The sequence below is a fragment of the Chenopodium album genome, chromosome 25, assembly GCF_948465745.1.
Source record: "Chenopodium album chromosome 25, dcCheAlbu1.1, whole genome shotgun sequence".
NCBI classification, from domain to species: domain Eukaryota; kingdom Viridiplantae; phylum Streptophyta; class Magnoliopsida; order Caryophyllales; family Amaranthaceae; genus Chenopodium; species Chenopodium album.
The window spans coordinates 12,264,489-12,292,231 of NC_137858.1; the positions used below are offsets into that span (position 1 = coordinate 12,264,489).

General features: G+C 33.9%; 2 protein-coding genes and 1 pseudogene across 2 annotated transcripts; 1 reads left to right on the plus strand and 2 right to left on the minus strand.

Annotated features, from left to right (window-relative positions):
- The first annotated feature begins 14,018 nt into the window (after nucleotides 1-14,018).
- Nucleotides 14,019-14,897, plus strand: LOC145613698 (uncharacterized). Its single transcript, XM_081668776.1, has one exon. It carries the CDS (start codon nucleotides 14,019-14,021, stop codon nucleotides 14,895-14,897), a length of 879 nt encoding a protein of 292 aa, XP_081524902.1.
- Nucleotides 14,898-20,852: 5,955 nt separating this feature from the next.
- On the minus strand, nucleotides 20,853-21,503 carry LOC145615524 (protein TRACHEARY ELEMENT DIFFERENTIATION-RELATED 6 pseudogene; annotated as a pseudogene).
- A 309-nt stretch (nucleotides 21,504-21,812) lies between these two features.
- On the minus strand, nucleotides 21,813-27,743 carry LOC145614373 (protein trichome berefringence-like 7). The gene is made up of 4 exons (XM_081669424.1): nucleotides 26,515-27,743; nucleotides 24,471-24,629; nucleotides 23,518-23,829; nucleotides 21,813-22,196 (listed from the first exon to the last, which is right to left on the minus strand). The coding sequence occupies exons 1-3, from the start codon at nucleotides 27,411-27,413 to the stop codon at nucleotides 23,520-23,522; spliced, it is 1,368 nt and encodes a 455-aa protein (XP_081525550.1). The 5' UTR covers nucleotides 27,414-27,743; the 3' UTR covers nucleotides 21,813-22,196; nucleotides 23,518-23,519.

Consider the following 27,743-nt stretch of genomic DNA (forward strand, 5'->3'; position numbering starts at 1 on the left):
CGCATTTTTCACTATCATTAAATTAATTTCAAAATTTTTTTTCTCCCAAATTGATTTCATTCCTAGTAATTCATTTTCAACACTTAAATCATCTTATAATGAATCTTTTTTGCTTAATAAAAATTTGTTATATAATTCACATATTCTCCTGTTCTTTTTTAATCACAATGTTGAATTTATGCTAACAATCCACAATTTATAAAGACAAATAATGTAACAAGATAGTACATGACTATATATTTTTCCAACATATAAATCACAAAAGAACGGAGAAAGTATTTACCGAGGGCCTCATTTTGAGAAATTGCACAAGACCTTATTGTTGTGGCGACATTGGAGACCCGTCACTGATATTTAGGGGAAGATCAAATTATAGGTATCGATTTCAATTAAGATATATCAAGTTGATGAAAATTTGAGCTGAATATACCTTAGTTCTAAACAAATTTAACAGCAAGAAAAACAGATTTTAGTTTGTATTAAAAGCAAGAAAAAACTTTATTTAATTCATCACAAATCATCTAAAATAGCAAAAGCCTGTACAAGTAATAAGGCCAAAATTTTTAATTAATATAAGATGTACAATTGTACAAGCAACTGAGAACGATCACAATCTGAGGAATTACAAGTTAATCTTTATGATTGACATACTATACTACCTCCGTTAATTATTATGTGCAACAAAGGGATATTTTTTGGGAGACACAAAATATTCCTTTGTTGTACATAATAATTAACGGAGGTAGTACATGTTAATCATACAGGTAAAATCGACACTTCAATAAATTAATTTGAATATGTTTGTAAATTTACTAGGATGTCTGTTAGTTTAGCTTCTTCCTTCCCTTTTCCTCTTTTCTATGCTATTACTCAGTCCTCTACCTCACATCAACAATGGTACTTCAACTTCAAATTTTTCGACCTCATTTCTTCACCATCACAACCACCCTCACAACCACAGACATTTGCTATCTCATCTCCTTTCGCGGCCAACATCACTTTTTTCTACATTTTCAAAAATCAAGCTCAATTGTTGGTGCTTCAATGGAGGACATAGTCACCCTTACCCTTCAGGGTTGACCATGCCTTTAATTTCCTCTTTCATTCATAGGGTTTTCGACTGAAATCGGGGATGGTGGGTGAAGATTGGGGAAGCTTCAATGGTGGTCGAGGTCGGGGAAGCTTTAATGGTGGTTAAGGTCGGGAAGCTTCAATGGTGGTCGAGGTTGGGGAAGCTTTAATGGAGGAAGAATCAGGAAGCTTTTCAATGGAGGGAATTTTAATGGTGGTGCTGGTGAAGTAATGACAAACAGTCGTCAAATTAGCGGTTTCTTTACTCATGAGGTAGCATGGAAACTGCTCTTCAGTAGTACAATAAGGCCATTAGATTGACGAATTTCGTCAATTATAAAGATTAACTGGGGCTAGCTCAATCAACCAAAAGATAGAGATAAAAGAATTCCGTATAATCCAGTGTTTCAAAAAAAAAAAAAAAAAAAAAGGTAAGAGATCTCAACAGATTCGAAGAGAAAAAATACATCAAAATAAGAGATTCAGATCATAAGTTAAGCAAAACGGCAAAATAACAGAGTAATTTTTAACATAGTAAAAGTTTCGAATTGAAGTCAGGAAGGATATGTATGTTCTTTTGGTGCAAAAAAGTAGAAATTAAATTGAAATGCATGCAAGATACATAGTGCCAGGCCGAACATAATATTATGTCCTGATCGATCATTCATAAACAGTAATTTAGGATCTTGCTCCGGCTCCGGCTCCGGCTCCAGCTCCGACCTTAATAAAACAATAGGCAAATAGTTGCAATGACAATAAGGATTGGAATCCAAGTGAATTCGCCGGGGACATAGAGACATAAGGGACTAATAAGTCCCACTGCTGTAGAGGCGAAGCCTATCTTCCCAGAGATGGTGGAAACTAGTGCATACCTCTCTTTAACCCTCTGGCTCGAGGCCATTGCAATCTTCTCTTGATTCCTCATGCTGATCAAACATGACACACACCCATTTACAGCCGCAGTTACAGATAGCAGGACCATAAGTTCAGTGTCATCTTTCTTCATAATGTGAAGGTTCACATTGTGTTTTGCCGCAAACGCAACAAATATTGCAATGTTAAACTTCAATAAGATCTTTGCGCAGTGGACGTTTACTACAACAACCAAACAATATGTGACTTACTATTTTTATCACTCTCCAAATATAAGGATATATAAAAAAAAAAATGATTTTTTGGAAATAACACCTTTTTTTTCAGAAAAGAATTTGATGGTTAATTCATCATAATTCAAGCTCACACAAAGATAACCAAGTCACTAAACATGTATAAATTATAATTTGTTGTTTGTCCTTTAGGGTTTATCACAAATTTACCATCTAATCAAAAGGAATATGAAAAATTCTTCAATTTGCGTGCCAAAGAATGTTCTTTAATGGTTTTAGGCTCATTTTGAACATTTGGAACAGTTTTGAGATTAGAATTGACAATTTTATCACAAATTCCTCGTTTTGCCTACAAAAAAACCCCAATTTACGTGACATACACAAAACAAGGCATTTGCGATGATTTTTTTTGTCAATTCTAATCTCAAATCGAATCCACAGAACAAAATGATCTCCAAAACATTTAAAGAACACGTTTTTTAGCTTAGTAATCGAAGAATTTTGTAAACTGTCAGATTTAATGGTTCTTTTGACGGCATGTGGTATTTTTTCTTTGAGGTAAGAGTCAAATTATCATAAACCCTAATTCTAAGTAACAATTACTAAGCATAATTTCAAACAATAAATCAATTTTGGTACAAATTGAAGACACAATATATTAAGTTGATACAAATTAGTCGGAATTTTTTAAAATTTATCGATTTCTAAATAACAAACCCCCAACTTTATTTTAAACCCCTAAATGAAGAACATACACCATCAAAGAATTATCCGCAATTTCATATATTAGGTACTTAATTTTGGGTTCTATTTGCATAATTTAGATTTGAATTAAGAGACTGATGAAAATAGGATAGTCGTGAGTGAGTCTCACAATGACGTTATATAGGACGGAGCAGAGGGTTTGGGAAACTAAGTGGTTGTTTCCAAAATATCCTTAAAAACAACTACAACACTCACTTATGAGTCATTCCTATAATGAAAAGAATTGAGGAGGATAGTTAATTATGTACCTGTTGCTTGATGTTCATCAGCATTTACCAAATCTGAAACAATCTTCTCCAGATGAGTAAGTTTAATATTTAATGGTTCAAACTTCTGCTTAACCTTCTCCAATAGTTCGGTGATCTTCTTGTCCACCTCATTACCAGAATCGGCCTGATAATCACCGATCACGGCCATCTGATCTTCCAAATCTATTTTCATTTCCTCTTCCTTTCTCACTCTCATACGTTCTCGTTTCTTCTTCCTCCTCAGCTCGACGACTTCCATGTCCTCCTGATCAGGATCAGAACCCACCTGATTATCATCAATCGAAATAGTGAGTTCCATTTCAGGGGAACTCGTCTGCAGGAAGGCGTCCTGATTCTCATCACCAAACTCCATTTCTCCCTCCTCTCACTTGAACTCGTTTCTTCTTTTTTACAGTGTGTGCTGATCGTCAAAATAGGTCATGAGAAAAAGATTCTGTTTTTCTTATTGCTGAAAATGGGTTTCACTCAGCTCCCGCCTTTTTGAGCATCCACGTATTTACTGATATAGTAATTACACAAACCTTTGTGAAGAGAGGGCTTTTTTTTTTTTTTTTTTAGGGTAAATATTTGAATTATCTTTACCAATTACCATCATGAAAATTTTCTCATCACTAGATGTTTTATTTTTTTTATTTTTTTTTATTTTTACCTCAACTAGGAATATATTTAGAAATGAAAAGACAAAGTTTTTTTCTACATTTTATTTATACTTCTATATTTTTTTTGAAGAACGTTAGCCGGACAATATTATTAAATCATATCAAGATACTTCTGTATATTTTATAACAAAGATGGTAACGAAACATACTTCCTCCTCTTTTCTTACGTTACTCTATTTTACCTCATTTTTCTTACCAAAATAATTGAAAAAATATACTTTATTACATGAAGAAAATGATTTAATCACAGAATGTGTAATCATTAACATATTATAATTAGAAATTGTTTTAAACACCCGGATGCATGGTGAACCCAAGGGTACTTTTTGCTCATTTCGACGATTATTGCTCATATTATCATCAATTAAACCAACAAACACTCTTAAGTGTAGCGTACACCCAAGTATATATAACAATTTCTCCATTATAATAATCATATTTTAATCGATCATTATAAACTTTCACCACTATATAACTACTCCACAAGATCCAGTAATTCCTTCCAAGTTCTATAAAATACTTCTAATCACCAACTTTTGAAAGATTGGATCAAAAAAAAAAAAAAAAAAAAAACCAACTTTTGAAAGAAATACAGACTACAAAACGCGTAAACTTTGTCGAAATTCCAACGTGCACTTTCTACCTTTTTTTAGAAATTAATATGAAAGTACACAATTACATGTCGAGGATATAATTTTTAATTTTTTCTTTTTTGAAAGACAATGATATACTCAACGTCAGTGGACGTACTATGTATAATATTTTATTTTATGCAATGCACTCCATTTGCCTGCTCAAAGTGAGAAATTTGGATACATTGAATTGAATGCTCCAATCCCTCTTTTTCCTATTTTTTTACCCTATTGCAAATAAATGGATTAAATTTTTAAAAATTTAATCATAAATTAGGGTTAATATGATCTATAAGTGATAAACGATATTTCCTCTATACCTTAATTAGATTCTTACTTCTCTTAATTATGTGAGTAATTAATGAAGAAAATAGGAATCTAATTAAGAGTTAGAGGGAGTAACATATTAGGTACAATCTTGTTGAAAAAAAATCATCTTATTATATACTATTTTTATGCTCGGACAATTATCGGGTTATTGAATACGTTTTTGTCCCAAATATCAAATGTGAACACTTTTTTATATCAATATCATCCTAATAACATATACGGAGTATAAAGTATACAATTTTTTTATATGTATAATCTATTTTTATACATATGGAATATTAGAATTCCTTTTCAACAAAAAACAAAAAAAAAAAGTTCCTGTCATAAATAAAACCGTAAAATAAATTTTTTATCCTAAAAAATCTATCTTATATTCATTCATGGGTAATTTTATATATATCCCTAAGGAAGACTAGTAAAAATTCTCGCTCCTCTCTCTCCTCTTTTCTCTCTCCAAAACCCTAGCCTCCATTGTTGAATTTTGAAGGGGCTTCCATCGATCTTAATCGGTGGAAAGCCCCTATCCTTGTTTCTTTATTGTTTTTTTTTTAGATTTATAATAATGCTTCCTCCTTTTGGGAGGAACTTTTTTCCCTCGAAAGAAAGGGTTTCCGATCTCCTTCGAAAGACAAGGGTTTTTCGACTTCCTTCGAAAGACAAGGTTTATCTACTCTTTTCGAGGGAGAAATTTCATTGTTTTGAATCCATGGTAGCAGATCTAATGGATTGTCGTGAAATTATTTCGTTGGTGAAAAAGTTATCAAGTTTTCGAACACGAACATATGAATCAGAAGGAAAACATCCTCACAGCTACAAAGGATTGTTAGATTGTCTCTTCAACAAGGCTGTAATTTTCAGCGATATAAACGGGAGATGTTCCGCAGTGCAAGATCTAATCAAGGAGCGTAGTTTTTATGAAGGAAAATTCTATTTGATTCAATATCTTATTTATTTGTTAAGGTCGAATCTCTATTGTAGACAAACATTTAATACACTTTTGAAAATGGTATAAAATTAGGAATTCATGAAAAAAAAACACGCGTAAATCAGTGTAATTAGTGCTTATATTTTCATGATTTCCTAATTTTACACAGTTTTCTAGTGTGTTTTTAATGTTTATATATAGCCCTAAGGCCTATGTATAACATTTTTCTTCATTTATCTATTATATATATATGGAATATTAAAAAGTCCTATCATAAATAAACTCTAAAATAAATTTCTTATCTTGAATTGGCTTATCCAACATTATAGGTGACGTGCTATAGCTTATTAATCCCTTACGTGGCGCAACACTTGGCTAATAATTAAGACGTTAAGTATCGTTGTCTCGTGACCTTACTAAAAGTTTAGTTTTATATATTAGCTATATGATATGCTTTCATTAATATAAATTATTATAATTTATTTTTAATGTGTATAAAAATAAAAATATATTTAAATATATACTCGTACCTTTGAATACGTGATTTAGAGACCACAAACATTCAAATATATAGGACACGAATTACTATGATGTATAATAATTTACTATTTCCATTTTATATTAATTACAAAAAAGGAATTATAATAATAATTATTATTATTATTATTATCAAAAACAAAAGTCATACAACCTACAATAAATTAGTGGGAAGCCGAGATACAATCTGGGCCCCCACTCCTCTAGCTATAGCAAATCCTACCCTAGTGAAGATATGAGCTGCAGCACGAGCCCCAATTATTATTTTTTTATATCTTATAAATAATAGTACCAATAATCTATTAAAAAAATACCAATAATCAATATAAAACGGAGGCAGTATGAAAAGCGTTGCGCTCAACGTTAGTGCATAATGACAATAGCAAATTAAGCTAAGACACTGCATAAATAAAGTTAACCGCGTGGTACGCTTTATATAATTATAATTAAGTTATTATATAGGAGATTAGAAGGTGTTCATAGGTGTAATCAATGAAAGTGGACCTAATGTCGCGTTTGGTAAAAAAAGATAATAAAGGTTGTTTTGTTACGGATTTCAATTTAGTACAGAAGATTCGGGCCCACCACTTATATCGGAATTTGTTCGTCAAAAACACGTTAGCATAAGGAATTTAATGGTAAACCTAAATACAAAAGAAAAGAAACCCTGGTTTGCATCTCCATCACTTGTTCCTCATAACAATGGTAGATAATATCTCTGAATCCATCGCGTCTAACTTTAAAGAATATATTGATTACAAGTATAACTCGGTCTTCAGTACCGGCTATATGTTAGCTAGTAGATCGGTGGAAGTTGAATTCCAGGATGAGAAGTTTCCCTGGTATGCGCTACTGCATGATCCAAGTGCAGAAATGGAAAATTGCAATAAACAATCTTGTTTATTCATGTACGACGTTGCTCTAAGCAACTCAGTTGGATCAACCAACATCAACTGTCAGTCATCCAAATTTGCTCCTAATGAGCACAAATCTACACTTAGCTCCGACACGGAAACGCAGTTAACGCTCCAGAGATGGCTTCTAATAATATTGGCTCTAGCTGGGTCGTTCGCTTTTGTCATGCCTTTATTCCCATATGATAAGAAGAACGGCATCAGAGTCCCTAAATTGTCTATCTTCAAAATCTCTGAATCAATGTTTCATGCCTTGGTAATAGCTGACATGGTCGCCTTATGTGGATCAATTATTGGAGTGAATCTTATGCGCAAGAAGCCTAAGCTCGCTATCTTATCTGGGTATGTTGCAGCTGTTTCCATGCTTTTCGCCCTCGCCATTCTCGCTCTCTTTACCGTCATCTGGGCGTTAAAACAGATTTAGTTCAACGGCTCTTGCAGGGGATCGATCTAATCGACTATAAACCATGTACTGGCCCAATTTATCTGATATAAGTTGTCTTGTTTTTCTTCATGAATTTATGTCGTTCCATCGTTGTTATTGTCATTTCTTTTTGTTTTTGTTGCTCTTTTCTTCGTTGTTTGAAGATATGTTATCGATCTGATGAATTGCCCAGAAAAAGAAACTTATTCCCCTTGTCATATATCTGTTGTGTCCCTTTTTTTTTTTTTTTTTAAATGTTGTGTTCCTGTTAATTATATAAAAAGTTGTGTTCTTAAATCTGGATATATGGGTGATTACTTAGTTTGTTTCAGTAGATCATGTACTGTGCTGATTTCATGGTTCGTTTATCATATGGATCGTTTTTTTTTTTTTAAACTTGTTGCTTTCCTATTAATTAAATAAAAAGTTGTGTTCTTAAATCTGGATATATGGGTGAATACTTAAATCTGGGAATACCCAATTAAAGTCATTATTATTTTTACATACTTGATAAATTAAATAATATCACACTCTCATCCCCTGATCTTAGTCATTTCAATCGATAATCAACTAGATATACATGTTTCTGGGGTAATCTTGGATTTCGATTGCGTGTTGGCTTTTTCACACAATTGCGTGTTGTCTCAATGGTGGTTAACTGGTTATTAAGGATGATTGAAAACTATGTGGTTGTGTTATGAGTTGGGTTTGAATCAGTCTAAAAGCATTTCCCTAATAATTTCATTGATTTTTTGGGTGGGCATTCATTTAGGCCCCCGTTCTCTTCACCTTATTTTTGCTGATGTGAAATTATTTTTACTGAATTGAATTTATTTTTGTTGAACTTAAATTATTTTTACTAATCTGAAAATAATTTTGCTGAACTGAAATTAATGATTCCATGTTATATTTCTTTTTTGAAGTTACTGATTTTTCCTGAACTCAAATTATTTTTACCGAACTGAACTTATTTTTATTGAATTGAAACTATATATTTTTCTTGAACTAAAATTATTTTTACTTAATATTTTTTTTAAGGTGAAGAGAACAGAAGTATCATTCTTTTTTTTTTTCAGAAAATTCCTTCACGACAATGATATAACTGTAGTATATAGTCTTTGTGCTTTTAATTTTGCACTGTTAAAGTCCATATATACATTTGATTACTTTCTCAGTCCGAAGTTACAAACCCTTTTATTTGAGTGATTTCCCTAAATAATGCTAAAATACAAATTAATTCCTTATATAAGCCGTCTTAAAAATTATTTTCAATAATACCTTCCACGTAGAATCGGTTTCTAAGTTTAGAAAACCCCTAATACCGTTAGAAGTTCTACATATAGCTAATAACATTAGTGGTTCTAAGTTGAAACTACCTCGTTCACTTTAACTTTCAATTCTGCTTGATTATATAATATCACTAGTGATAAAACCAAATTATATAGAATAGCTAATGGTATAACTGAAGGAGTTATGTCTTCGATAAGTGCAATTACTAGATATATCAAGGATCAATATTATAGAGATAATAAATTTATTCTCTTGGGGCGTCATCATCTGTTGCTAAACTATGAGAGATGATCTTTGGACTAGTCAAATAGTCCAAAGCCCTCTAGAATGGATCCTATGAGGTCACACACAAAGGTATTGTGTTAAGCAAGTAAGAGACCCATTAATGGGTCTCATGAGCAATTAACTAATCATGAATTGAACTGGGCTAGCATAGATAGATTTGAATTAGGTAATAGGGCTTTTGACATAAGCTCTTATTTAGAGATGAGATCTATAAATAAGATCCATGCCAAGGGTTGCATGCAAAAAGTCATAATACACACACAGTGTATTTTGACATTAAGGCAACCAATCCCAAAACCCTAATCCTCTCTCAAACTCACGGCTCTCACTCCTCCCCCCTTTGGACTCACGGCTAGCCACCCCTTGGAGGCGTGTGTGCTGGTTCGTGGTGGTTTTTGGTTAGTATGTCTCTCCTCTCCGTAGAAGGTCAATTGAAGGGTTCAATTACAGCTAACAAGCATTAGTGGAGGTCTTAATCTGTGCCCGTGAACCAAGTAGAGGAATCACACTTGAGGTTCTTTATCTCCCCTTGTTTTTTCTCGATCGCACGTGAAATCACGCTTCAAAGGTACAATTATGTGTTCTTTATGTGTTATGCAATGGTCCTTGGTTTAGGTACTTGATTGAATATGATTCATGTTATTTCCGCTGCGTAGTATCTATAAACTCCTACAATAAAGATTCTTTAATATTGAACTGCTAATGGTGTTAGTGGTTATTTATATAGAATCGCTAATGGTATTAGAGTATCTATATACCATTAAAGGTTTTACATAAAGAACCGCTAATATCATTAGAGGTTTTAAATTAGTTAAAACCGCCAAAAATGTTAGCAGTTTTATACTTGCAATACCAAACCTTAAAACAGAGCCTACGTGGTTGTGGAAATAGTTTTTAAAATCAATGTATAGAATGAATTAGTTTATGTTATTACATTATTTTGGGAAATCACTCCTTTTATTTTGAAACTGGGCAAGTACTATTTTAATCTTTTCTTAATTATGTTTTAGTAGTTTATATATATATATATATAAAAAAAAATCAATGTTAACTTAAAGATTGGTTAACTAATTGTGAAAAGCGTAAAAGTTTAAAGGCAAAAGCTAACAAACACCCAAGGGGCATTGGATAGGCCACTAAAAGTAAAAAAAATACTGAATTAAAATGAGAGTTAATTATAAAACAGGGGACTCTATTTTATAGAGGAAATGTAACACCCCAATAATTCTCTCTTTAAACATGTAAGTACCCTGAAAAAAAAAATCCAAAAGAAATACTGACGTGCTACCGCCACGTGTTCAAACATTAAGGCTATATCAGAAATTAGCAGCGGAAAACTAGTTCAATTAAATTAAAGTTTCAAACCAATAATTGAAAACCAAATTTAATTTTACAAGTTGCCCTTATTCAAGACCCAATTAACAAAATAATATATAAATCAAAGCAGAGTTTGAGAAAGTTTAGGGGGCGTTTGGTTCACAGAGTGGTATGGGGTTGGAATCAGGAATGGGGTTAAGGTGGTATCGGGTTGGAACTTGATACTTAATACCATGTGTTTGGTTTAATTCTGGAATGGAATATCTCACTATTCTCTCCTTTTATTTGATACCTAAGGGAATGGAATGAGCCAAACCCACCTCCCCCCCAAGGTTTCTAAACCCCATACCTCATGGGTTTGAGGTATGGATTTGAAATTCATATTTTTGACAACCAAACATATGGTATGGGTTTTAGTCATTCTAAACCTATACCTCATACTATATTTCTTGAACCAAACGCCCCCTTAGTGTTTATGAGAGAAATAAATCATAAGAAGAACCAACTCTCCACTCAATTACTTATCACTTGATGCAAATCCCACTTTATGCAAACACCTGTGATTAATCTGCTCCCCAATAGTACAAGTGTATGTAGAAATTGGATCATAATAGGGTTATTGAAAGGCGAAAGCCATGATCAAATAAAGACACACAAAAGCATGCAATCAGCAACGCTGAATACATACAAGCTACGAAGAAAAATAATAAGAAATTCCTAACATGCTACTAATAATCAATCATCAAAAAACAAGTTAATTATAGACTCGAATACATGACTCAACTGTTTACATTACTAAGACCTCACTAGTTAACAATAGATAAGTCATATCATTTTATTCATCGGATTAAGCAGTAGACAAGGTTATCCTCCCATACTCCATTTGGAACATCAATAAAAGAAAAAAAAAATCATGCCTCATTTCGGAAACATCAATAAACTTCCAACGACCACGAGCGCGACTCCATGACCATAGCTAGTATGAGATCTCATCTAATTACTTATAGTTTTTTTAAAAAGTATTTGAAACAAGAGACACGTAGATCAGACGACCTCTAAAAAAGTGCACGGCTAATTAATACCCCATGTATCTCAACCCCTGATTGTCATTACTCTAGATGTGCAATCCGGAGTTTTCACTAGCTACTAGAAAAAGACCGTTTTCCAACGAAAATTTTCCCTCGAAAACTCCCTATTTTCCGTCGGAAACAGTCGTCGGAAAAGCTATGGTAGGAAAGGATGACCTTACTTTTCCGACGGAATTTATGTGTTGGAAGAGAATTTCCGGCCGAAAAAGTCCGTCGTAGAATAATGACTAAATATACATCCATCGGAAAATTATGACGAAATTTCTGTCGGAAAAATACCTATTAAACTACTTATTATACTCTAGAATTTGTGAGAAACTACCTATTAAAAAAAAATATTGTAATTGACTACCTAATGTTTGAAAAATGTTGTAATTTATTATCTATTGCCGGAATTTGAAGTTTGACCAAAATTCTCCAACGTTGACTTTGTCACGTGATGCTCACGTGACCCTAAATGACTCTTTCTTTCCCAAATTTTCCCCCAATTTTTCCCAATTCCCACTAACCCATAATTTCACCATTTTTTTCCCAGAACCCCCAAAATTCGTTCCCATGAAATTAGGGTTTTTTTATAACGAAAATTGGGAATTGCAGGTGTCGTCTTCTTCCAAAATCCAAAGCCAAGTGCAAGTCCATCACACCCGTAATAATCGCACCTCCATTGTAGCAGCCCCATCACTAAATATTGCCACCAAACGCTACTACTCACCACCCGCACCACAACTATCAACACTGACCATCCCAACGGCCACAAGACCACCATTGCCGCCCAACAATAGGCCAAAAACAGAGCAAATCAAGAAACCCATTGTCGAATTCAGCCCTTTTAACCCCCAAAATCCCTAATTGTACTTCTTATCTCAATTCTCCAATCTTTGAGGCATATTTCCTTTTCTATATTCTAATTTAGATGGGTTTTTTTTATTTTATTTTATTTCATTTTATTTATTTATTTTATCTATGTTTCTGTAATAGCTTTTGATTGAAAACTTTTTTCAATTGATAATTTTTATTCCAAAAATTGATGATTGAAAGTCCAAACTTACCAAATCATGTCATTTGATGATAAAGTTTTAATGCCCAATGCATGCAATTCGCCATTGATGTTCATAGCTTCTGCAATTTTTGTCAAATTAGTGTGGTTGAAGTATCGTAATGAGGAGAGAGAGGAGATGAACATTGGTTTTGTCGAATGAGTACTTGTGGGGAAATTGGGGGTTCTGGGTTAAACTGGGGTTTTGGGAAAAAATTTGGGAAAGAAAGGAGTCATTAAGTGTCACGTGATGGTCATGTGACCAAGTCAACGCTGGAGAATTTTGGTCAAACTTTATATTTCATAGTAAATTACAACATATTTCATAAATTAGGTACTCCCTCCGTCCTTAAATTACATTCCTCTTTCTCTCTATTATATGAGGAATAAATGCTAGAAAGAGGAATGTAATTTAGGGACGGAGGGAGTATTCAATTACAACATATTTTTAATAAGTAGTTTCTCTTATTATGAACTTTAATACGACGTTATGATCCTAATTTTGACATAGTGACCTTTATTATTCATATTGACCAATATATAAAATATTTCATTAAAAAAATGAACCTCTTATAGCCTTATATTACCAAAAATGACTTTTATTTCAACATAGTAACCTTATTTTTACTATAGTGACTTTTTTTTTTATTAATAAAACAACCCTAATTTCTCAAATATTTGTGGTGCACAATAAATTAGTGTGAACCAACTTCATTTAAGAATTTGTGGGTCGGGGATACTTATTCAAATGTCACTTAGGGCCTGTTCATATTTACTGAGCTGAACTGAACTGAACTGATTGGAGCTGAACTGAACTGAACTGATTGGAGCTGAATTGAATATTTTATGAGGGGGGGAAATTAGGAGCTGAACTTAACTGAACTGATTGGAGCTGAACTGAACTGATTAGAGTTGAACTGAACTGAACTGAAATTAAGTAAATGTGAACAGGCCCTTAGTCAGTTAAGGGTAACTTATTTAGGAGTACTTTAGTCGATTAGCGCTTTTTTTTTTTTTTTTTTTATTTTCTTTTATGAAGTAACCCTGAACAACCGTGTTAGGATCAAGATAATTCTTTAAAAATTGATCAAACTACACATTTTATTTGTAATTATCTGATAAATTATAATATTTTATTATTTTTAAATAAATAAATAACGGAATTTACATAAGGAAATAAAAAACTTTCTTAAAAAAAATTAAAAAATCTGCCGCCTTTAGAAGTCTTAGCCAAGGTAAAATCCTTGGATATCTCTACAATTTGGCTATATTCTCTATATATACATACCTACAATCTATGGATCACAGATCTAAATATTAGCAAAGCGTTAATCATAATACCAAAGTTTGAATAATTCTAACTGATGAAGATGGATCATAATATTGATCATTATAGTGTTCTTGGTCTGTCATCTGTCAAATTCGACTGCACGAAATTAACCCAAGCAGAGATCAAGACAGCTTATCGAAAAAAAGCTCTTGAATTACATCCTGATACAATCATGAGGAAAAGAAAAAGAAATTCTGATTGCAGCAATAATAACGTTCAAGCTAATGATGATATTGCTGCTAGGACTGCTGCATTCCAGCAGCTGCAGTCGTCATACGCGTTACTGATGGACAGACGAGCTAGGGAGATATTTGATCTATTTTGGTTACAGTCGCGAGGAGAAGGAAATCTGAGGACTGAGAGTAAGAGCAGACAGACTGACTGGGAGACCGACAGAGACAGACAGAGTCCGGATTGGGACTTGGATTCAGATTTGGTTCGGGAATGGTTGGAGCGCTTAAAGAGGGATCAAGATTTGAATTGGATGGACCCAGAAAGGAGGGACCGCGAAATCAGGGACCGTGATCAGAGGAAAATATCGAAGAATTGGAATCGAGAGAAGACTCGAATTCTGCAGGAAGATTTCAGACTGATTCTGAAGAAAACTGCTGTCATAGATGCTGATGTGATAAAATCTTTGGCGTATTGGGATAAATCCAAGATTCTCAAGGTAAGTTGGAGCAAAGATGTTCTTGGGGATTATACTGAAGAGCAGATCACTGATTTGTTTCGACGATTTGGGAGGATTGAAAAGGTTATGACTAACAAGAACAACGCGTTGAGTTCAACTGCATCGAAGAATTTAGGGCTTGCGCTTGTTGTTATGGTGTCAATGGAATCTGTTGTTGCTGCTACTGCGGCCAATTGGGATGATCAGCTTCCTGCTTTCATGGTATGGCCTCTTGCAATGTTACCCTAATTGAATTGGTAATCTTGTTTTCTTGAAAATTTTGTATTGTTCTAAACTTTGGGTTTTCATGTGCACTTGGTTTGTTCTTTAGTAAGTTTCTTAAGAAATCCAAAGGTGGTTTTGTCATTGGATGGTTGATGATTGGATGCAGATGTTGAGGCATGTTTTGATGAATTGAAACAGGTGTAGTTCTAAGTTTCTTTGATTTTTTCTAATATAGTTTCAAATTGATAATATCTTAATTACCTCTTCTAATTTAATTTCTTTTTGATTTGATGTTAATGTTACACAATACAACGGGCTATGTGGTTCATCGAATAACACATTAATTTGTGTCAAAGATACAATTCTAAAATGCGTATGGGATGATGGCAAGTAATTTTCTGATCTCTTTTTACTTCTTTTTTCCTTATATTAGTATGATTTAATCGATTTAATTATATCATATACATGTATATTTGAGAGTTGAATTATTATTAGGGACTCGTGGTCCATTAATTACTCTCAATTGGTTATTTGTTAATTATTCCACCACAATTGATGAATTCTTTATTTGTTGTTTAGTTAGCTAGCAAATTCGTGCATATATACTCTAAAAGGAATATGTTACGTAATGGCGTTATACTATGCTGCTTGTTAAGTTGTTATTGTTACCAACTCTTTGCGATCATCTTAACATTGTCTTTGTTAATAATTTAACATAGATTAGTTGTTCTCTTGTTTCAGCTTAGTAAATGTTTATCTTTTAGCTTGTTAATATGTAACATTATAATACTTAAGCTTCCTATTGAAAATAATACTCGCTTGTTTCAAATCTTTAATTCCACCATTATGTGCCCTTCTATATACCACCAAATCTTGTTGGTTACGATGAAAAAAAAAAACACTCACTAATTCACTTTAATTTGTTTATCGATTTTCTTGATTTCCTTTTTCAATATAATTTGCACAATTTATTTTCTAGTCTTATTTCTCTCTCTCTCTCTCTTTTTTTTTTTTTTTTAGGAATTCTTTTTTCTCTTTCTCTTTGTAATTTTAATTACTTATAAAAAACAATCTCTTTTTTTCTTTTCAACTCCGATTAGTTGGGTGCACGACTGCACGATACACCCGAGTGTATATATATAATATAAAATATTTCAATTTGATGTAGTGGCATCATCATGATTTTCTAATTATAACAGCCAAGACACTTTTACTGTTTGACTTTTGTAACAGTTAACAAAACGTACTCCCTCCATCCCTTAACTACGTGACTAACTCTCTATTATGTGAGTAATAAATGATAGAAATAGGCACGTAATTAAGGGACGGAGGGAGTACTACGTAGTATTAAAAATGGTCAATATGAACCATCAATATTCTTGTAGATTATCCATCAAATTGAAAGATTGATTTTTAAGGATGAAAATTAAAGAAATTATGAGTTAGGAAATGAAGAGTAGAAAATGCATGGTGTAAATTGAGTATTTCAGTTTTTATTTTTGTCCTATTGAAATTTAAATCAAGAAAACAAATAAATACTCCACTTTTGATACAGTCAAATATACAAATGCACAAATAAAGGCATATAGATGAAAAAAAAAAAGATAATAATACTACACATACCCATACTAATTTAATTTTGACATGTTATATGATGAAATTATTTAAACATCACAATAATATTGAAATGATATATGGTTTTTTTTTTTTTTTTTTTTTTTGAGGAAATACGATGATATTATTTAACCATCATACCCATACTAATTTAATTTTGTTACATTTTTTTTTTTTTGATGGGACATTAGCTTAACTTACTAAAATGTTGCATCATTTTATTAACAAAAAAAATATAAAAATAAACAAAATAAAAAATATCTGATACTCTGTAGATTCAGAATTTTAAATATCTTCTTCTATTAGGATAAAATTTGTTGATGTAAATTAGGAAAACAATTCCGTGGAACTCAAGGCAACCTATGATTTTATTTTTATTTTATTATTATTTATTTTTGTTTTACAGATTACAGAATCTATAAATCCTCAATTTCACTATGAACTCTCTTATCCTTCTCGTAGTTTTGCACAATATTTCCTAATTGTAAATAAGGACTTAACATAAATAAAACTATACCCTAAAATTATTTCCTGAAATATTAACTCATTGAAGTTATTCCTATAAATTGCCCTGACAATTTAATCTAGGAAGAAAGTTAGAGTCATAGAAGAAGATGGATCATTATGAGATACTTGGTCTGTCTTCTGTAGAATCACTCGACTGTACGAAGCTAACCGAAGCCGAGATCAAGGCGGCTTATCGGAAGAAAGCTCTTGAATTACATCCTGATAAAATCTCTAAGAAGAGGAAAAGAGATGGTATTGCAGATGATAGTGATACTGTTAGTTCTATGACTGCGTCTTTTCAGCAGCTTCAGTCTTCGTACGAGGTCTAAATGGATAAGGAAGCCAGGAGGAGGTTTGATGTGGTATGGTTACGACGAAGGCAGGAAAAAGTAAGTACAGGGAAGATGCAAGAAGGGATGGCAAGGAAGGAGCGCGAAAGGGAGATGAGTTTGAGGGAGCAGATGAGGATGGCACGCGAAAGGATGATGAATATGAGGAAGGAAATGGAACGGATTAGGAAGAAGGCACGCGAGTGGGAGATGAATGTGAGGAAGGAAAAGGAAAGGCAGAGGAAGATGGAGCGCGAATGGGAGGAGAGTGAGAGGGTAAAGAAAGAGATGAGGATGAAGGTTGAGCGCGAAAGGGAGGAGAATGAGAGGAAGGAAGAGGAGGCAATGAAGAAGGTACAAGAAGAGGAAAGATTAGTGTATGAGAAGTTGTTGAAAAGGATTGATGATGAAGAAAATTTTCGGGTTTTTGAAGAGGTTTGGAGGGTTAAGGCTAGGATTTTGAGGGTTACTTGGAACAAGATTGAATTTGGGGAGTTTAGTAAGGTTCAAATTAGGGATATGTTTGAGGTTTTTGGAGAGGTGAAAGTAGTTAATATTAATAAGAATCTTGGTAAGAATGGACGTGCTCTTATTATAATGGGATCTAAACAATCTGCTGTTGCTGCTACTGTCGCCAGATGGGTTAATCATCCAGAGTCTCCTTTCGTCGTTAGGCCCCTTACACTGTGTTAAGCATGTTCTTTGCATAATTGAAGATGATCTTCTAAACTTACGAGGAGAATATTTTGTGTATATTTTCTATTTGATTATGTATATTGTCAACTGTTATATTTACAAGTATTTTTTCATTCTCCTTGTTATGATTTCAAATTCAATTTTTTAAACTCAATAAAGATTGATATAAAAAAAGAATAACATAATCAACATTAGGAATTAAATTATACAAGTCTAAACATTAATATAACATTTTACAGGTCTTGTTCTTGACAGTATATAGCAGTTCATATCAACAATTTATTACAACATTAGTATCTGGCTATCTATATATATATGTATATATACATACATACAATCTTTTAATCACAAATTTAGATATTAGCAAAGAATTAACCATAATACCAAAGTTTGAATAATTCTAACTGAAGATGGATTATTCTATTGATCATTATGGGGTACTTGGTCTGACATCTGTCGAATTTGACTGCACACAATGAACCCAAGCCGAGATCAAGACAGCTTACCGTAAAAAAGCTCTTGAGTTACATTCTGACACAATCATGAGGAAAAGAAAAAGAAATTCTGTTGCAGCAACAGTAATGTTCAGGCTAATGATATTGCTGCTAAGACTGCAGCATTCCAGCAGCTGCAGTTGACGTACGTGTTACTGATGGATAAACAGGCTAGGGAGATATATGATCATGTTTGGTTACAGTCGTGAGGAAAAGGAAATCTGAGGACTGAGAGTAACAGCAGAGAGTGGTACAACAGAGAGACTGACAGAGCCAGACAGAGTCCGGATTGGGCTTGGGATTTGGTTCGGGATTGGTTGGAGCGCATAAATTAAAGAGGGATTCGGATTTGTATTGGATGGAGCCAGAAAGGAGGGAACGCGAAAGGAGGGACCGTGATGAGAGGATGATAATGAAGAAATGGAATCGAGAAAAGACTCGACTTCTGCAGGAAGATTTCAGACTGATTCTGAAGAAAAGTACTGTTATACATGCTGATGTAATAAAATCTTTGGCTTATTTGGATAAGTCCAAGATTCTCAAGGTAAGTTGGGACAAAGTTGTTCTTTGAGATTATACTGAAGAGCTAGTCACTGATTTGTTTTGACGATTTGGGAAGGTTGAAAAGATTATGCTATGCTGCTTGTTAAGTTGTTATTGCTACGAACTCTTTGCGATCATATTAACATTGTCATTATTCAACATAGATTAGTTGCTCTTATCTCTTATTAGTCTGTTAATCTTACTTTATCATAGCTTAGTTAATGTATGTTTTAGCTTTTTAATATGCACTAAAACTTTAGCTTCCTCTTGAATATAATACTCGCTTGTTTCAAATCTTAAATTTCACAATTGTGTGCTCTTGTACTTCTTATCTACCACAAAATCTTATTGACTACGAGAAATTTAAGATGTCAAAAAAAAAAATTTTAAAAAAAAAAGCAAAAAAAAAAAAAATCTATGATAACAATTCCGTGGAACTCAAGGCAATCTATGATATTTATTTTTATTATTTATCTATTTATTTTTGTTATAAAAATTATACAATCTACTTCGTCACATATTAGTAAACATGCACATCTTCCTAATTGTAAATGTAAATAAAAACTTTACATAAAAAAAAAAAATAAATAAATACTATCCTAGAAATATTTCCTAAAATATAAACTCATTATAGTTATATCCATAAATTGACCATCATCAATTTCAGCTAGGAAGGAAGTTAGAGTCACAGAATAAGATCGATGGATCATTATGAGATACTTGGTCTGTCTTCTGTAGAATCACTCGACTGTACGAAGCTAACCGAAGCCGAGATCAAGAAGGCTTATCGAAAGAAGGCACTTGAGTTACATCCTGATAAAATCTCTAAGAAGAGGAAAAGAGATGGTATTGCAGATGACAGTGATACTGTTAGTTCTATGACTGCGGCTTTTCAGCAGCTTCAGTCTTCGTACGAGGTGTTACTGAATAAGGAAGCCAGGAAGAGGTTTGATGTGGTGTGGTTACGATGAAGGCAGGGAAAAGTAAGGACAGGGAAGGAGAAAGGATGGAAGGAGAGGATGAAGCGCGAATGGGAGATGAATTTTAGGAAGGGAAAGGAAGAAACGGAGAAGATGGCACGCGAAAGGGAGATGAATGTGAGGAAGGAAATGGAACGGAGGATGGAGATGGCACGCGAATGGATAAAGAATGTGAGGAAGGAAAAGGCAAGGCAGATGAAGATGATGCGCAAATGGGAGGAGAATGAGAGGAATAAAAGAGAGTTGAGGAAGAGGGTTGAGCGCGAAAGGGGTGAGAATGAGAGGAGGGAAAACGAGGCGATGAAGAAGGTGGAAGAAGAGGAAAGATTAGTGTATGAGAAGTTGTTGGAGAGGATGAATGATCAAGAAAATATTAGGGTTTTTCAAGAGGCTTGGAAGGTTAAGGGTAAGATCTTGAGGGTTACTTGGAACAAGATTGAATTTGGGGAGTTTAGTGAGTTTCAAATTAGGGTTATGTTTGAGTTGTTTGGAGAGGTGAAAGATGTTAAGACTAGGATTAATAAGTATAGCAAGAATGGTCATGCTCTTGTTTTTATGGGATCTAAAGAATCTGCTGTTGCTGCTACTGCCGTGAGATGGGTTGATTATTCGGAGTCTCCTTTCGTCGTAAGTCCCCTTACGCTATGCTAATAGCATGTTCTTTGCATAATTGAAGACGTTCTTCTAAACTTACAAGGAGAATATTTTGTATATATTTTCTATTTGATTATGTGTATTATCAACTGTTATATTCACAAGTATGTTTTCATTATCCTTGTTATGTGTTCAATTTCACTTTTATAAACTCGTTAAAGATTGTTATAAAATTGAATAATATAATTACATTATACAGTGAATTAAATCAAGTAAACATTAATATTATATTTTACCGCTCTTGTTCTTGACATAGTATATAGCGGTTCATATCAACAATTTATTATAACAATAGTATAGAAGAATAAGAGTCTATCAATGGCATACATCAAACTTGGCGCTCAGGAAGGGTTAGGTTTTGGCTAGAGCCACTAGCACCAGCGCTACCCTCTCGGCGCTCTCCATACAAGGCCTTACCAACCATATCAATCTCCTCCTTGTGAGTATCCTTGTGCACACGTACATCGTCATCCACCTGCACCAACACCTTCTTTGGGCCGTGAGGTCCACGCACAATCATTTCCTGAACTCTCAAATGCTCGTCCACATCAACGTCTTTCCTTTCATGAATGTTTTTCCTCTCATGACAGTGCTTACGCTCATGGTGCTTCTTGATGAACCACCAAATGCATAACAGAGCAGCTCCGAATAAGAGGATACAGCCGAATGAGATGAAAACTACGACTATAACTGTCGGGTGGTAGTCTGGAGAGGGTGGTGTTGGGCGTGGGAAGGGGTTGTTGACAGCAGTTGGCGAAGTAGAAGCCATTTTCGAGGGTTTGAACTGGGCTTTGTTTATTTGATTAGATTGAATTGAGTTTTTGAGTTTGATGATAAATGACAAGGTTGAAGGGAGTATTTATAGCTTCATGTTTATATGCATGCTTCTAAGTATCTTTTAGCTTAACACTTCAGTTAAGATATGAAGATTGTATTTTACAACACTACACAGGCTTTCTTTCCTCCATTTCTGCCTTTTTTCTTCCCACCAAACCAATAATATGAATAAAGAAATCAATTGGTCATTCAAAAAATATCTTCGATTTTATGACAGGAAAGAAAAACAGAACAGGTGTGCAACAAGATCTATAGTCTAAAATTTCAGCAGACAGCAACCGTATATATATATGGCTCTTGCGAAAAAAGCCTCTCCTGGGCAAAAATGATCAACTACAATTCGATAATGTGTACAAAAAATATTGATTTCTTAGGTATATAACCAGTCGATATGGACAAATGAACGAATTTTCAAGAATATCCACTGAGAATTTACAAACATACAGCAGATACAGCAAGAATACATACAACAATCTGCAGAGGATGATTGCCTCCTAGCATCTATGATTCTATCTATCAGTTCAGATGCCTGATGTCCAATGACATCAACTGTTGATGACTGAACGAACTTTACAGGTCAAAGTTCCAACTTTTTAACACGTCGATACATGTATACTAATCTTCACTTGCGTGGTTGCGCCTCTTTGTCTCATAACTTGAAATACAATACTGCAGGACAAAAGGAATTTATGCAATCAACAAATTGTTCACTAATACGAGCACTGCAAGTGATTAATTTCCAGATACAGAAACCGTTTTTCAACTCAAGCAGGAAAATCTACAAAATCTACTACAATGTAAAATTTACCATAGCAAGGAACCTCGATCTCTTGTATGGTTGAGACATGAAAGTAATCTATTCAAAATATACAGGGTTGATCGTCATAAGATGATTATCCTTGTCAGTTATCAGTGTCTGGAGTCACTAGGAACAGAAGCTACAATTCAGGCTAAGTATAGTTGATTAATAGTTATTACTGGAACCCTTTACTAACACGAAAAAGGAAAACATGTATGAACTGATCGTTAAACAACTTTTGTTCAGAATCAAGGGAAAGGTCATTAAACAGCCCTTACGCAATCTTCTTGCATGCCAAAGACTCTTAATTCATCAACAAAATTTTTATAGCCAATACAGGTGAAGTTCTCCAATATAGCATCTTGAAGTATAGATACATGCCCTGTGTCTGGAATTTTTATACACATATTATGATATTACTTCCTTTGCTCCATAATATCAGCAGTTCTAGGATTCACACTATATTCTGGTTTCGACAGATTTTATGTCTCCCTAATTAACATGTCTCCCTAATTAACATGAATTTTTAATTATGTCAGATGTCGTTAGAAGCAAACCCATAGCAATTAAAATACTCTGTAGTTAGTGTAGTATGCTAAACTAAAGGAAGGAAATCAATTAATCATTTAAAATGGATAAATAAGATATGCAATGGAATATAAAAGTGGCAGATAATAAGGACCTTTAACCTTTAAGTTGACAGTATTTAGAAGATGAAGTTATGGAGACCACAGCACTATAATAGAACGTACAGTAAAGGTGGTTATATTTCTAAATAGAATTATATTATATCTACGCACAGATTTCCAAAGTTTAATTATACACATAATTAGTGGACAGTCTATGGTAAAGAAAACAATTATACGGAGTAATAAGTTTGAGGTATCATCATGTATACTTAATCATGGAGGTTTCAGACAACTATTAATTCTAAATGGACAGAGTGCATTAAAGTTGCAAATAATCTCCCACCATTAAACAGGATGAAGACTATGAACTAAGAAGTATGTGAGGCACTTTGCTATTTAGTTGTGTACATAAGTATGAAAAGAAGTGTTGCTAAAGGTTATTGGTTGAATTCCATTCAAAAGTGAATTTCAGCAAGGAATACTTCAGATGATTGCGATGTTCAACCTAAATTACTGGTTCCTGAACATGAAATAACAAAGGGAAAAAAAATTCAGAAATTACCTTTACTTTGCAGTTTGCTGTTGGGCGATTTGATCTTTGTGCAGAAGGTACGAAAAAACGATTTCATTCCACATATCTGGCAACCCAGGCAGGCACCAGTGACTACAATCTGGTACTGATGGGTTGTCACTCCATCTACCCACATGTGCATCACTGCGATAGGCTCCCATGGGAGTGACATGCAGAGGTGTAACAGGTGCTGACATACTCTTGATAACCCTCAATATCATATCTGAAATAGGGCTTTTGTCCCTACCCTTAGTTGTCAGCATCGGTCTTCGAGTCACCTTGCATGCATTACGATTTCGACCACTGTAGTGATCAGCAGCGTTAATACCAGAAATACGGAATCCCAAGAAATGTTGATTTAAACGTATAAATTGATGAGCAGGCTAAGAGAAGATTAAAACAAATAGACTGAAGCATAAAAACTTTTAACAAAAGAAGTATAGAATTAATGATTTATTCTGCTTACAGGGCTACAGCTACAGCCTACAGGTAAAGAATGCTCTTAACACCACCAATATACGGCCTTACACATTCTTCCAAACCAACAATTATGTTTCTATATAGGCATAACCAAAATATGAAGACTATGCTACTCTCTCCGTCCCCAATTAGAAGTCTCATTTGTCATCTATTTCATTTTGAATAAGCATTAAATCTTTTGGAAAATGACATTGGTGTTACAGCACATACTGGCATTAATGAGTTTGAAATACAGAAAGTATCCAGAATTCCAGACTCCAGAATAGTTAAAAGGGGAAAAGGAAGGAGGGGGGTGGGAACTGTAAGGAAATGTATGAACTTTTAATGTATAGTAGGATCATGATCATGTCTAGGAGAAGATCACTCAAAACTTCTCAAAGCAAATTCCAAATTTAAATCAAACCATAATCAAACTGAAAGACAATTTACAAAATGTATATCCTGAAGCCTGAAACAAAACTCACCTCCAGTGAGAAGCTTCAAAAGTACGAAAGAATACATGGGTCCTATTATGATTGATCTTCGACTCAACCCATGATGCCCAGGTTTCAAGAGCCTTTGTCAGAGCTTTACTTACTGGCATTCCCAGTTTCAGAGATTTACCAACCTGAAAATAGGTACCCCTGTCTGAATAAACAAGTTAGAAGCAGTTACATACAAAACAACCAATTACCAAATTACAAGATGGAGGAAGCTTGAAATAACTAATACCAATAATTCCTAAAATGATTGGAGTAATTGAAATAAAATTACAGGTGTTTTTCATATTATAGCTGTAATTCAAGGAATTCCCCCTTCCACCAAACATTAGAAAGATAAAAATGATAACTGGGAAAACAAGATACTGAAAAGTAACTCCTCGCAGATAGCACTTGGACATCTAATTATACAGAATAGAGATACAGCATTAGCTCATGCATTATTACTGTAACAGGAAGCAAGCCCTATCATTAAGGAAATCTACAACTAACCTATATCATTTGCATTGATAAAGTCGTGTCATTTACAATCTGTGTATTCGTTATTTCTGAGAAACTGATTAATTCAAGATATCACGCTGTCCCTGAAGTCTATTAATACTTGATAAGTTCCCCCACCTGGCCTAATCCTTAAAGTGTAGTCTTACAAGGTCTTCTTTGTGTTCGAGAAAATTTATGTCTAGTGACATCGTCATAAAATTTTAAATTATTTAATCGTATCTTTCACCACTCACCACCTCCCTGATGCCCCCACCGAAGCCGGGGGCTGGTGGCTAGCATAAGGAGGGAGTGGTTTTCAGCGACAGATCTAGATAAAATGAGTGACCAGGTAAAAATATATATATATATGTAAGGTTAAAAGTTGTTAAAGGAGTGATAGCATATTTCAGCATGAATTCTGGTAAAGGCCTGTCGAGTGTAGTTCAGTAAGATCTGGCAGAAAGATAAATTTTGACAGCAGAAAAAGGTTAGCTTATTAGACTAGTTACTGTATTCCATTGAGATTAGAATACAGCGAATAAAATTTAACTCGGTTTGCCTTGCTCAGCAGGGTAATAAAAACCCAAGCAAAAAAAAGCAAACACAAGTTTATTTCCAATAAGGGCTTGCTTGGATTGATAATATTGTGATACTAGGGTAATAAAAGTCAAACTAAAGAAAATGGAAGTAGATATAAGAAAGGATGAGATAGCAATGGTGTAATTGTAGGGGGGATTACATAGTGATGGTGTGGTGAGAGGTGAAGAAAAAGGGAATTATTACCCTCATTTTGGGGGGTTTAATAGTTATCCTAGGGGGAGGGTGGGTAGCTACTACTCTCATTTTGAACGTAATAATTCCTCAATCTTTCTCTTTTCATCATGTCACAACTACCTTATTTCACTTGTAAACACCTTGTCTCCTGTAACATCACCTCAAATCACTTATATTTTCTAATTTGACTTTTATTACTCCCTTGATTCATTACCCTCAATCCAAGCAAGGCCTAAGATGGAAGTAACAAGGTGTCAAACCCACAATTGTAGAAGAGACACCAACTATAGGTCCAAGATGGATTTTGATGGGTAAAAAACCTTGCTCATGACAATTGGTAGATGACAGTTGATGTGAACCTAAAATTTAATGGAATATTATACAACTAAATATTTGTGCATCTCCCTATAGCATATACAAGATGGTACTGTCATCATACAATTAAAAAGACTGTATATATAGCCTCTGTACTAACTATACATTACAAGTCATTGGTATCACATCACTGCAACAGGTTCATCATTACTGATGTGCCTTATAGAATACTCTGACTCAAAATTACAGAATTTCACCATGTTTTCACCATTCACTAAGGTATAATGGGATCATGAGTTGTATGAAACTGAATGTGCAAAGATAAGAACATAAAAACCGGATCATACTACACAAATTTAGTGAGAAAGAGAACCAAATGAATAAGATCTGTAAAGTTTAGTAAGTCAAAGTTCCATAATTCCTTTAAATCAAAGCATATAATAAGATATCAGGAACTTACGTTTCAAAAAGCTTAGTCTTTGTCCACCAATGCCCGGTATTGAATATCAGGACATCAGAATCAATCCATTCTTCATTAGCATTATCCATCTTGTCAAGTCTAATAGTCCACTTAACTCTCTTGGGTGCACGTTTCGGTGGAGTAGTAAGCCAGGACAGGAAAACAGACCGGTAAAACTCCACCGTGAAGTCATAAGAATCAAACCTCACATTCAAAAACCTAATTTTCTTCGAAATCGAATTCTGATTAACTTCATACACAAACCGTTTATCCTCTACCCCAGACATAAGCATACAAATAAAAGACTCCCATTGAGTTCTAGTCAATGAATCACCCACAAACACGACCCGCTTCCCTCGAAGATAATTCAATATAGCTTGCACATCAAACCTAGGAAGATCACAATTCTTAGGCTTCCACCTCCATTTCATATAATCACTATCTCTTCTCCCATTTGCCAAGCAATTAAAACCGGCCTCGGCAAACGGGCAATCAGATGCATTGTACAAAGGATAACTATCATCAGGAACCCATTTCCCATCAAACAAATTACATTGCCCTTTTGCATCATTAGGACCAGGAATACTAAAACCCTGATCCAATGAATTAGGCTGCAAATCACTAGAAAGTAACCAATATGCAAAACCTAAAATTAGAAAGAAAATCAACAAACACCCAGTTGCTAAAACCCCATTAACAGATCTTATACCTGAGTTTTTACCATTATTACCCACTAAATTTAAATCCCCAAAACTAGAAACCCTAGTGTAAAATTTCTTAAATTGACCAAAAGAACTCAAATTAAGACCATTAATCAAATCTTTAAGGAATACCCAGTACAATAAAGCAAGTAAATAAATCAATGTGAGTGAACCCAGAAACACAACTTCATAATCCATTAAAAAGATCAGAAATTTGAAATAAAATTGGTAAATAAATCAGAAGAAAATGAATTTGATTGAAAGAATTGAGTAAGTGTGAGATTAGAAAAAAGTAGAGATCTTACAATTTCAATGTTTCCTGTTAAAATGGCAACCACTTTGTTGGTAGTAGTATTGAGTGGATTAAAGAGTTGGTGTAATGAAGAAGGAAAGATGGAGTTTAAAGTGGTAAGAAAACGGTAGACAACCTCCTATGTTGTTGGTGTTGAGTAACTGTTGACTATTTTAGTGTTTATAGTTTGGTAGTTTGAGATTTTGATATTGGAATTGTTGTCGGTGATTTTCAAC